Source organism: Python bivittatus, unplaced genomic scaffold (assembly GCF_059951505.1).
Source record: "Python bivittatus isolate LINGU-HERP-01145 unplaced genomic scaffold, Pbiv_v1 ctg000340_np1212, whole genome shotgun sequence".
NCBI lineage: Eukaryota > Metazoa > Chordata > Lepidosauria > Squamata > Pythonidae > Python > Python bivittatus.
The window spans coordinates 120,977-133,675 of NW_028277056.1; the positions used below are offsets into that span (position 1 = coordinate 120,977).

General features: G+C 59.0%; 1 protein-coding gene across 5 annotated transcripts in view; it reads left to right on the forward strand.

Moving 5' to 3' along the window:
* Window positions 1-12,699, forward strand: part of DCHS1 (dachsous cadherin-related 1) — a 41,167-nt gene that overhangs the window by 8,780 nt on the left and 19,688 nt on the right. For all 5 annotated transcript variants that reach the window (XM_088140307.1, XM_088140311.1, XM_088140309.1 and 2 more), the window contains exons 3-11: window positions 4,613-4,801; window positions 5,077-5,308; window positions 5,428-5,664; window positions 5,997-7,001; window positions 7,120-7,307; window positions 7,578-7,674; window positions 9,576-9,733; window positions 9,847-10,684; window positions 11,910-12,149. In XM_088140307.1, the coding sequence (XP_087996433.1) occupies window positions 4,613-4,801; window positions 5,077-5,308; window positions 5,428-5,664; window positions 5,997-7,001; window positions 7,120-7,307; window positions 7,578-7,674; window positions 9,576-9,733; window positions 9,847-10,684; window positions 11,910-12,149 (3,184 nt within the window). The remainder of the gene's footprint in view (window positions 1-4,612; window positions 4,802-5,076; window positions 5,309-5,427; window positions 5,665-5,996; window positions 7,002-7,119; window positions 7,308-7,577; window positions 7,675-9,575; window positions 9,734-9,846; window positions 10,685-11,909; window positions 12,150-12,699) is intronic.

Below are 12,699 nucleotides of genomic sequence, written 5' to 3' on the forward strand. Positions count from 1 at the left end.
TTGCAAAAGGAATCTGGGTTTCCTTGAATTGTAGCAGGAAGTTGCAGAAGGCCCATATCTGCCAGATAATTCTCCCTGAAATCAGTTTACCGATTCCCAGGGATAACAGGAAGTCAAATGGCAAAAGGACCCAGCAAAATAAGGAGACTACAGTGCAGTGCTAGACCAATATGGGGGTGCTCTGTGCTTTGGAGGCAAAGCTTTCAGAGCGAGCTTGCTCATTGTACCCATCTGCTGCTCCTTAAGGAAACCCCAGTAGCCACCCCCAGAAAATACACCCTTGTATTAGCCCTCGTATTAAAGAGGCCCCAACAGCATGTCTGAAGTGCCTTGTCATGCCCTCTTGGTGCCTCCTGAATGGAAATGCACATTTTCCGGGGATGACACAGCTACTGTGCAAGCAAGCCCAGGAAAGGCCCTGACAGGCGGACCCCGGAGCATCGTTTGCCTTGGGACGTGAAGCACTGCACATCCCTGCCGCAACGGGACCAGTGAAATCCATGAAGCTAGGCTAGCGTTAGGCTAGCCAGATAACCAAATGCAAGATTAAATGAGATGACCGTCTAAAGAGCATTCATCGTTTTAGCATTTCCAGCCTCCAGAGAAGGATCCTCTGGCCGAGTTTGCGCGGCACCCCCCTCCCCGCCGAGTCCGCACTTTTGAACCGTTTCTCAAAAGGGAGGTGTTTGAGCTCCCTGATTATTTTGGTTTGGTTTATTTATTTATATTTATTTATCCAATTTATATAGCCGCCCATCTCATCGAGTGACTCTGGGTGGCAAACAGAATTGAAATAGAATAAAAACAATAACAAACCTTGTAAAAGTTAAAATACAGGCAGTCGAGAAACAACAACCCAAATGACTAACACAACCCCGAAGCACTTTTGAAAGGTGGCCAGCTGCATATTAAAATTCCTCCCCCCCCCCCCAGCAACATGGAAGGACAGCTTCCGGGAATTTTGAGAGTGCCATCCCCCGTGGTGCCAGGAATACAGGGGTCACACCTGCTTCAGGAGGGAGGTTCCATTAAGGTTTTGTGCTGCTGACCCGCCACCTCTGGGCTGAATGAAGAGGGGTCCTCTGCAGGGGGCTGGGTCAGCCTGGAGCCCAGAAGGATCAGAGCCTTCGCCTCGAGTTCCTCCTCTTCAGTGATGTGTCTTCTGGGTCCGGAGAGATTCACGCCCGCGGCCGCAGGGAACGTGTCTCTCGGCTGAGCGTGGCCGCTGTTTGATTTCTCCCAGGGCAGCTTCCCTTCCTGACCCAGCTGTGCAGGCCATCCGCTTCCTGGCTGACCCCCAAGGCCAACAGCCCTGCAGCTGGAAACCACCACTTCCCGAAATAGCCCAGCTGGCCGAGCCTTAGCTGCTTTTAGCCACTCGATGTCTGTGCCAGGCCCAAGGAGGGCAGCTGCATGATCTGCTGAGCAGGGAGTCTGCGTGGGTTTGCTGACCACACTGGCGCCAGTGCTCCCGTCATTCTTGGGTCTGAACCACAGCCAGATGTTGAGCTGCGGCTTTGTGCACATCTGTAGAATGGGGCCTCTTAGGCAGCCTGCCATTCAGGGCCTCTGGGATGGCCGAGGCCAGGCAGGCACACAGGCAGTATAGGAAGCAGTTCTGGAGGAAAATCTGCTCTTTGTCTTGTCCACAAAGGCTATATCTTTCTGTAAAAAAGTGGGTCTTTTGCTGGTGATTGCAGATCATAGTCAGGGGCTTATCGCTGTGGCCTAACTAAGAAGGGAAGGGAAGCTGCAGGGAATCTGGGGAAAAATGTGCTGAGCTGGAAAGAAAGAGCTCCCCTCAGAGCAATCAGTTCAGATGCTTTCAGTAGGTTTTAGTTCAGCTAAAAAACCTGAAACGTTCTGAGTGTTCTTCCATAGGCTGTCATGGAAACTGAAAACCGTCCCGTTGCCCATCTTAGGACCACAAAAGGAGATGGGTTGGTAGCCTAAGCTGAGAACTGTGTACGTAAACTATTACATCAACAGATGTAACTATTTACTGAGAACTATATACCAGTAAGCCGGCAGAAAAATTGGCCGTGGGGATTATTTTTTAATTTTTTAAAAGCTAAATAGCCCATGAACAGTAAAAAAGAAAAATAATATTTGGCTTGGCTTGAGAGTTCTTCTTCCTAACGCATACATGTTAGGTCAAGACCCTCCTCTCTTGTTCCATGGCGCAGGACACAGAATAATGGATTTAAATGTTAGGAAGGCAGATAACCCAATGAATGTTAGAAAAGGCTTTCTAACTCTAGGTGCATTTTACCAGTGGAGCCAGTTACCCAGAATGGGGGTGGGTCCCCTTTATTGAATGGGTTCGGGTGGGGATCAGACAGCTTAATGGGCCTGGGAGGCTTCCATCTGCATTCCTCAACTCAGGAGTCCAAATTTATGATCCCATGCACAGACCAGGCTTTCCCATTTGGTGATCTGCTTGCAGAACTCTAGAAACACACAAAGCAACCAGGTTTTGCCTTTCCCAGTCTAAGAGCTCAGGAATAGAAGGCTGTCTTTTGCCCTTAGTTTCCTACCTGGAAATAGGCTTTTTGAATTCCTCACAGCGAGGAGTTTTGAAAAAGCAGTAAACTTACCTTTCAAGCAGACAGCTACAGCTCTCTCCACAAAGGTGGTTCAGAAGGACCATCAGGGTCTGAATAGGCGCCTCGTTGACTCTCCCTCCACCAGTGCCCGGCAGTAGGAGACGGGATGGGTGCTGTGTCTGCTGTGGGGTTGGCTGGGGCAGTCTCTAGGGCTCCACGAGGGGGGGGCATAAATGCTCAGAAGAACTTCAGAACGCTGGAAACTTGGCTCTGAGGGCACAGCTCTTAAAACGGCTACTCCAGTTTTGAGTGTTTCATGTTTGGACGTGCAACCCTAAGAACTGAGGCCACCATCAGGGCCTCCCATTCCCAGGGGCTCTGTGAAATGAAGGGAACCCACTGAGGCCTCACGCAGGCCTGGAAGGGGAGGGCCCTAAGGTGGTGGGCTGCCATAGGAGTCCTTCTCTTTGCCAGCTTCTGGGGCAGCTTTGGGGGGGAATGCTCAGCACCCTGCTGAGAGACTTAGCAGCGTGCGGCTGGGTGGCCGCGGCCCTTCCGCGATGGGCTCAGGCGGACGGTGCCAGAAGGGACTGGCCCCGGCTTTCTCACTGCAAGTAGGCCACCCTGGACGGCTACCCTCCCTTCCCACATCGGCTCCATTCTCTGTTCCTCCCAGCCAGCAGTCGCGAGTGGAAAAGGGTGCCACGGCCCTGCAGCACCTCTGGAGCGTGGCCGCTCGCCTTCAGTGGCATTCCGCGCCGTCTGGCTCCCATCCAAGTCGTGCCTTTAAAAACCTAGAAGGGCCACTTTTGCTTGAGGAGGTGGCAGCCAGAGAGGGCCCCACCCGTGCTTCCCAAAGAGCAGCCCCACTTGTCAATTGCAGCAAGCAGCCCCTGGAGGTGGGTTACTCGGTGGGATGGGAAGTCTGGTCCCGGGCCTCCGAGGCCTTTGAATGAAACATGGGATTAGCTGTTGCTGACAGTTTTGGTGGTTCTGCAGCATCAGAACCAGGTAAGAAACCCTCCATCCCCAAATCCCAGTGGTTTCCAGCCTCTTTTGTGCACCCCTTTCCCAGACTGAAACAAGCCTGGGAAAAGGCTCCAGCCACCCCTCCTGTGCCCGCCCGGAGCAGAGACGCTTCTGGAGGCTCTGTGCTCGGCCCTCTTTAAACGGAGAGGAACGGAGAAGCAGCGGGACTTTTGCTTTCTCGGCATCACTTGGGAGGGGATCCCTCGTTGTTCTCTTCGGGGGGGGGTCTCCTTGCCTAGCTTGCAGCCCCCTGGGCTTTTCTGGTGGCTTCCCATCCCAGTACTAACCACGTCAGATCCAGCTTCCTTCCTTCCAAGACGAAAATCAGCCAGGGGCTGTCCGCCCCTGCCCAGCTTGTTTCTGATGCCCCTTCTTGTAGCTTTCTTCCCATCAGCAGGCCACAGCTCGGGGGCTTTGTTCCAAGCTGACCGCCACGGGCGTGGAAGGGGCCCGATGGACAGCCTGCAGAGTAGTGGAACTGAGGCTGGGAGAGGACGAGGGGGAAGGCCAAAGAGTTTCACTGGGGGGAGGGCAATGGGGGAGCAAAGCAGGAGCAGCAGCCTGGCCCTGGCAGCAGGAAGGTGAACGGACCAGTTGAGCCCCTCCACCCTCAGTTTTTGGACACCTCCCAGAGTTCCTGGCACCTCACCGCTTCCAGGTGATCCGAGCCCTGTGGGAAAGAGAGGAGGAGGAGGAGGAGGCGGTCTCCCCATTAGCAAAGGGGCTGGGTGTGACCCCCCCCTCCTTTTCCAACTGTCTCAATATTGGAGGGAGGGGCAAACTCCCCCCAGTATATTTCCCCCTTCCCCACCCAGTTGCAAGATGTGTGTGTAGAGAGGCTGTCCTGGCTTGGAAGGAGAGCTCTGATCCTCCGGCCGTTGTCCCAGGAGAGCGCGGCAGGGGAGGCGGGTGGACTGCAGGGAGGGTTGCTCAGCCAAGTGGAGCTGAGCCCTGGCATGCTCTGGGGCCTTCCCATCACGGTTTACTTGGACCCGCCATTCCGGTGGGTCAGCGGGGTGCTTCCACTTTTGCTACAGATCACGGCCACTGATGCTGACAGCGGCTCCTTGGGCAGCGTCTCCTACACCCTGGGCACCGGGCTCGGCAGCCTGGTGCCCTCTGCATTCCTTCTTGGGGAAGAGACCGGCCAGCTCTGCACTGCACAAGGCCTGGACCGGGACGAGGGGCCCTCTGCCTATGACTTCACGGTCACAGCCGTCGACGGGGTGAGCAGCTGCAAGGAATCGAGGCGGGAGTGGGGAACCTGGGCTTGTGGGGACCCACCAGCAGAAGGCCTTGCTGGGCGCTAGAAGGGAGGAGTGTACGGAGGGTCTGTCAGAAATCCCGAAAACTGCCAGCTGCTTCCGCACTTTCACGGCACCAGGGCAAAAGGCATCAGCCGGCACCCTTTGCGAGGCCTCTGGGCAGCGGGCGTTCCTTGGGCATCTGAGGGCGTTGCTGTTCTCAGCAGTTCTTCCAAAGGGTCTTCCCTCTCTCCCAGGGTGGGCTGAGCTCCACGGCTTACGTGAAGGTCTTTCTGGAAGACGTTAACGACAACGCACCGGCGTTCTACCCCCTGGAATACGCCGCCAGCATCAGCACCCAAAGCCAGCCTGGCTCTGCCGTCCTGCGGGTCACAGCTCACGACAAGGACGAGGGACTGCACGGGCGGGTGACCTACCGCATCGCCAATGGCAACGTGCCAACCGCTTTTGCCATCAACCCTGACACTGGTACCAGACGGCAGGGAGGGCCGGGGCGGGTGGGGGAGGCAAAGCAGCCCGTCCCCCCCCGGCGCAAGAGCCCTGGTTCCAGGTCACACCCTGGCAGCTTGGCTTCTCTCCCCTCGCAGGAGTCATCTCGTTGTGGAGGCCGCTCACGGGCAAGGCCAGCCTGTTGGTGCAGCTGGAGGTGGAGGCTCAAGACGGAGGAGGGCTGGCAGCCCAGCCGGCCGCGCAGGTCAACATCAGCATTGTGGCAGGCACCGTTTCCCCTCCGAGCTTTGAGCGGGTGCAGTATTACTTCACAGTCCCAGAGGACACCCGGCCGGGCAGCAGTGTCGGATCCATCCATGCGCACAACGCCCCAGGTATCGCATCCCCAGCTTGCCCAGAGCCACGGCACAGGCCGCCTCCTTTCACCCAGAGTACAAGGGTGTCCACTTGGCAGGCAGGAGGCCCCGGGTCAGTTGGCCAAGCGCTCCCTCTGTTGGGAGCCCTAGGAAGGCAGGCTTCCCAAGGGGAGCGCACCTAAGCTGCTTTTGTGCTGGGTGCCACTTATGTTCAGATGCCAGCTCCCAGTCATCCTAAAGGAAAGGAAGGGACCTCCGTGAGCTGTGAGACTTCTGGGAGGTGGAGAGTTTGAGGCACTCTGACCCGCTCTCAGACCGGCTAACCCTGTCTGCCCCATTTGCCTCTCCAGGCCAGACTGATGCGGTGTTCTACTCCATTTCTGCGGGAGATCCCCAGGGCCACTTCTCCATCGACCCCAGCTCAGGACAGCTGCACACCAACCTGGCTCTGGACCACGAAGCACAGTCCACTTTGAGCCTGGAAGTCCAGGCCCGCAGCGGTTCCCCGCCTGCATACAGCAGCGCACGGGTGCAGATCAGCGTGTCTGACATCAACGACAACCCCCCTCGCTTCCCCTCATCTTCAGACTCAGTGTCACTGCCGGAGGGGGCGGCCCTGGGCACCGTTGTGTATACGGTGCAGGCAGAGGACCCCGACAGTGGAGCCAACGGACAGGTGCACTTCGAACTGGCGTCACGGGGAGCGACGGCCTTTGCCGTGGAGCATTTGTCAGGGAAGGTGCGGCTGATGGGGGCTCTGCAGCGGGACAACCTCAGCCCTTACAAGCTGGTCATTCTGGCACAGGATAGTGGGACCCCGCAGCTCAGTGCCACATTCACCCTCCTGGTCCACGTGCAGGCTGAAGACCAGCTTGGACCCCTCTTTGACACTCTTACCTACCGAGTGGAAGTGCGTGAGGGGGTGCCAGTGGGCACCCACTTTCTGCAAGTGAGGGCCCTGGCCCGGGAGCACAGCGCCCTCCTTGCCTACCACCTGCGTGCAGACGGCGATGCTACCAGCTTTGGTATTGCACCTGACACAGGGTGGCTGCATGTGCGGCGCACTCTTGACCGGGAGGTGCAAGAGCTGTACGTGCTGACCGTCCTGGCTGTAGCCGGAGAGGGCGAGGGGCGCCAGACAGGGACCAGCACAGTCCGGGTCACTGTCACAGATGAGAACGACAACAGTCCTCGTCTGACTGAGGAGCGCTACTTCTTCACGGTGGCAGAGAACCGGCCCGCCGGCAGCGGCGTAGGCCGGGTGACAGCCACCGACTGGGACGCTGGGCCGAACAGCCGCCTGACCTACCGCCTGGTGCCGCCTGAAGGCCATTTCCTTATCCACACCCAGACTGGTGAGAGAACTCTTGGGGGTGGGGGGGGAGAGTAAAGACGCTCCTTAGCGGACGTTTCCACTGAGAAGCGTCTTTAAGCACAGTGTGGCCTGAGTTACCTGGCCCGCTTGTTTTGCAGGTGAGCTGAGCATTCGGAAGAGCCTCGACCGGGAGCAGCAAAGCAGCTACCAGCTGCAGGTCTTGGTTCAAGACGGGGGGACGCCACCCCGCAGCACCACAGGCACAATCTACGTCACTGTGCTGGACGAGAATGACAATGCACCTGCCTTTCTGCACGTGGCTGAGGGGCGCGAGCTGTTCCTGCAGGTCAGGGGACCGAGGCCTCGGAGGCTGTGGCATCCTCTGGGCAGGGGATTCTGGGGGGAGGGGGAGCCCCGGCAGTTCTTGAGTGGGTGCTGCCAGCGGGGCAGAGGCATCGTGGAAGCCCTGAGCAGCAGGTGGGTCTCCTCGCGCACCAGCACATTACGTCCCTGAGCTTCCAGAGCCGGGAGCCCGTCTCAGTGGCCAGGAGGGCACGGAGGGAAGTCATTCATGCGCCAGTTCCGGCTCCCCACCTCCTGGCTGTCTCCCCATCAGGTCCTGGAAGATAAGCCAGGGGGGCTGCTGGTGGCTCCCTTGCAGGCCAAGGACCCGGATAAGGCTGAGAATGGAACTGTCTTCTACACGCTGTCAGGTAAATGGCCCCCAGGGAGCCTTTCGTCTCAGGCGGTCACCCCCTGCCGCTGTGAGCTGGTGAGGGAACCAGACCTAAGGGCGTCATTTCCCGCCCACCGTGATTCGTGCTTCCTTATCGTGGCCTCGTGTGCTCTGCACTTCATGAGGATGGTAGCTTGGGTGGACTAGAGCCAGAGGGAGGACTGCCGAGGGCACAAATCTCAGCCTAGAAGGAGGGGAGCCACTCCCCCGTGGGTGCGGGAAACTGGGTGGCTGGCCCTGGTGACAGGAAGCGGCCCTTCCGGTCCAACCGATGGGCCAGAAGGGTAGGATGAGATTTTGCCCCTCACCGGCAGGCCCCTTCTTCCAGGTCAAAGAACTGAGCTGCCCCCAGCCAGTCTGGACCTCTGAATGCTCACTCCAGAAATTCCCTTCAGCCCCCCTCCCAGAAAGATGGGGAGAAGGGAGTTTGGGCAGTTCCAGCTACTGAGAAGCTAACAGACCTGGCCCTAGCTGTGACAGCAAAGGAGCTGAGCATCCTGCACATGGGGAGGATTTCAATGAGAGATTCCCTTTTTAAATCAGATCACTAGAAATAAAAAGTTTCTAAGGAGAAAGGGAACATAGGAAAACAAGGGAGGCAATTATCAGAGAGCCAGGTTGGTCTCGTGGTGAAGGCCCCAGGCTAGAAAGCAGGAGGTGGTGAGTTCTAGTCCTGCCTTAGGCACGAAAGCCAGCTGGGTGGCTTTGGGCCAGTCCCTCCCTCTCAGCCCAGCTCACCTCACAGGGTTGTGGGGAACATAGGAGGAGGAAGCCATAGTAGGTTTGTTTGCCGCCTTGAGTTATTTATAAAAATAAGAAAGGCGGGATAAAGAAAAAACTATAAATAAATAAATGCAGCCAGCATGTCTCCTTGCTCTCCCACTGCTTTCTCCCTCCTTCCTTGCTTCTCGACGTGATCCTGAGTAGCAGAACCTGCAGATGAGAAGGGGGAGCATCTCTCCAGAGAAGCTGGCTGTGGCTTGGCTCCTCAGGGCCCCTCCCCTCCCCAGCGACCCCATGGTTAGAGGTCAGAAGTTGGGCCACTGTATTCAAAGACATGAATGGGGGGCAGGCAGGGGGTACGCAAGGGAAATTCCATCTGTCAGGCCTCTCAGCATGCCCCCAGTTTCCCTGGAGCTGTGGGGTGCGCTGCTGTGCCATGCGCTCACCCCCCCCCAAAATGGCAATTTGTCACAGTCCGTTGCAGTGCACGGTCCAAGGGCGAAAGGGGTGCCAGTCATGCACAGGGCAGGCTGACTGTCCTGATTGCCATGTGAGGGCTCTTGCTGTAAGTCTGTACGCAAAAGGGAGAGATGTAAACCCAGGGTTGAACTACAGGCAGCCGACAGAAGTGAACCATTGTGAAATATTTTTAAAGCTGTAAGAGCGAGCCCTTGTTAATGAGGCGGCAAGGCTGGCCCCGGGCAGGCCGCGATCTCCCTCCGCCACCTCAGGGGAGCTGTTGGGGTCCTCCAAAGGCCTCCTGGGTGGGCCAACCCAGGGAAAGATGGTCCTTCCACCTCCTATCCCTCAGGGGCACACAGGGCACGGAAGCAAATTGGCAGCCGGCGTCGAGGATGGCGTGCCGTCTGGGCTGCTCTTTTTGGCCCTTTCAGAGCCTCCCAGGGAAGCAGGTGGCCACAGCCTGGGCCACGGCCACGGTGGCAGTGAGATGCTTCGCTATGGCCAGATTGACCCCCACAAGGGCTCTGGGCCGGGGAGGGGGAGGCAGCAGCTCCCTTCTGTCTGGCGCCTTTGAAGTTGCCCATGGGCTCAAGGGGGCTGGCACAAAGCATGATCTTGCGGCACAGCCCGCTTGGTCTCGCCCCTCCTGGGCCAGCCTCCTTCATGCCCTCCCCGGCTCGGCTTTCCCGGCAGGTGCCTGGGCAGAACACTTCTCCCTGCATGTGGCTACGGGGGAACTGCGCACAGCCACCCCCCTACGGCAGGCTGACCGGGGAGAGTATCTGCTCACCGTTACGGCAAGCGACCGAGGCGCTGTCCCCCGGAGCACCACTGCCACGCTGCGCATCCAGGTACAGGCGGGGCTTCCGGGAACCTGCCACCGACTGCAGCGGTCAGCCCGAGGGGAGCGATGCGGGGCTTCTGCCTCCCCCGCTGAATGCGCTTCCTCCGCCCCCCTCCGCAGGTGGTGTCTTCCAGCCACGCCCTCCCCCGCCCCGAAACGACGGTGCTGACCTTCTACGCCATGGAAGGCCTGCCGCCTGGCTCCAGCATTGGCTCGGTGGCTCCCCTGGAGCCACCCCCCCGTGGGCAAGTGACCTACGTGCTGGTGGGGGGCAGCAGCGGGGACGGTGCCTTTGTCGTAGATGCCAGCACAGGCGAGATCTTCCTGGCGCAGGAGCTGGACTACGAAGCCGGAACGCGGCACACCCTGCACGTGAGCGTGGAGGACTCCCTGCAGGGCTACCCCAGCCAGCGCCTGCTCTTGGTCGAGATCCACGTGCAGGATAGCAACGACCACGGCCCCACCTGGCCCCAGGACCCCGTCACGGTGGTGGTGTCGGAGAGCGCCACGCCGGGCCTCGCCCTCTTCACCTTCCAGGCGCTGGATGGTGACGGCCCCGGGCCCAACAGTCAGCTGTGCTACCACCTCCTGCGGCAGGACTCCTTGCGCCCTGTCTTCCAGCTGGATGCCCTCACAGGGGAGCTGAGCCTGCAGGCCCCGCTGGACCGGGAGGCCCAGTCAGCCTTCCTGCTGGCGGTCCTGGCCACAGACCAGGCCCGCAACGTCAGCCAGCGCCACTCGGCGGCCGTGACAGCTCATATCTTCGTCGTGGATGAGAACGACAACGCGCCCGAGTTTCTTTCTCCAGCAAGGGCTGACGTTCCCGAGGACCAGCCCACCGGCTTTCTGGTGCTCCGAGTGGTGGCGAGGGACCGGGACATGGGCGAGAACGGGCGAGTCAGCTACTCGCTGCGAGCAGGGAACCTCGACGGCCGGTTCCACCTCCACCCCAGCACGGGTAGGCGGCAGGGCGCCAGGCCAGGCTGGCCTCGGGGCTCTGCTCTCTCGGGCGGCTCCCAGAAGCAGCTGCCGCGGCAGGGGCCCATGGGGCGTGGTCCTGACGAGCCACCAGCTGGAGCATGCCGGCCCTATTTCACCCGCACACCGTACGGCAAATGCCCCCACTGGCATCTTGTTGTTATGAAAGCTCACGGTCACGGGCGCAGGCAGGGCGGGGGCAGGTCTGCCCTGCCAGGTGAGCTGAACTCTGGGGCGCTTTAGTGGAAGCCCCCCTCCTTCTGGTAAAAGCTCCAGGACCCCCGAGGGAGAGGGGTTTGCAGAGCAGCTGGACTAGGCAGAACTATGGCAGTTTGCAGTCCACCGCCTTGTGGCCACCCAGTCCGCACCAGAAGGACCAGACCGAGAGAGGGGCTTGGGGTTTTTTTGCGTGGGCTCCCCGGTACAGTATGTCTTCTGTCAGCCTGGGTTTGAGGCCCAAAGTGTTACATGAACTCAGCCAGGAGGGGTTTGGTATCGGAGGGAGAGAGGGAGGGGAGATTTTCCTCAGGAGACAGAAGGGACCGCTGCCCCCTGAATTTCTTGGCCAAAGGGAATGAGCCTCACGAAGGACGGGGGAGGACTGCCTTCCCTCCCTTTCTGCTTGGGCAGCGGGCAGGGGGAAGAAGGAAAAGGAGAAACGCCCTGAGGCCCCTGGGCACCAAGCACTGGGGAGAACCTTCCCATCTGGGGCCTCATCGACTCCTGTCAGGCCCCCCAGCAGGACCCACAGGTGCCTGAAGACAGAGCCTCAAGAGTGCCTGGAGGGAAGGATGCTGGAGGGCAGCACCCTTTAAGCAAAAGCGAAATATTTGTTGGCTTCTTGCCCAGCCGGAGAGATGGTTCATGCCTGTGTGGGGTTCTTGCCTTTGAGAACGGCCTGCAAGCTGTGACAGCTGTTCGGAAACCGCCCCAACTTCTCCCAAATTACCGCAGGGCATCCATAACATAATTACGCCCTCACCGGGCGAAACTTCTTCTCAGCTGCGCTGGCCAATTCAGTGCTTGCAGTCGGGTCTCATAGCCAGGGCCAGCCAGGGCCAGATGTCCGGCCAAGCCCCCTTCTGCCGTCAGTCACCCCACCCGCCCCCCTCCTGGATCACAACTTTTTTGCACAGATGCGCAGAGCAACCCACTGCACTTTGTTCCCTGTTGCTGAGTTTGTTGGCTTTTCGCTCTTTTCCTAGGGGCGTTGTCCATTGTGCGGGCCCTGGACCGGGAAGAAGCATCCCAGCATAACTTGACAGTGGTGGCCACGGACCACGGATCGCCACGGCACAGCGCCACACAGCTCCTCTTGGTGCAGGTGCTGGATGTGAATGACGAGACACCCACCTTTGAGAAAAGCATCTATGAAGGCCAGGTGGCTGAAAACCTTCCTGCTGGTGTTCCAGTGTTGCAACTACGGGCCACTGACCACGACCTCGGTGAGAGTCCAGCCTGTCCTTCTCTGTGGCCAGAGCGGAGCAAAAATCAGGAAGACCCCTGCTCAGGCAGCCAAACTGGGAAAGCACCAAGAGCCACCCTCCTTTCCTGGGCTGGGCCCTCACTTTGTCCTGATGACGCGCCACTGGGGGAAGAAGCTTCAGGCACGCTGCGCTGCCCCAGGGCACCTCTTCTGGCTGGGCAGCAACAGCAGCCAGAAGCTAAGGGTTGGCTGTGGTCTTGAGCCAGCCAACACCTGTAACGGGGTCACCAGGGCTCCCCAAGGGGAGACCAGCCAGTCCAATGATGGGACAGACTTAGACAAGACCTTCCCTGCCCACTGGACTCCCTGCCAAGCCTGGATTCAGCTCCAAATGTGGGTGGTGGTTCGTCCTTCAGAGACTGTTCTGCAGAGGGACTGAAATGTCCTCCCTACCATATTGGTCCCAGTTTAAATGGGAACTGCAGAAGGCCAAGCCATGCCCATTCCCACCTCCTCGTCTAGCCAGCTGAGCCTTCAGCTCAGTCCATGGTCAGCTGATCCATGCAGGA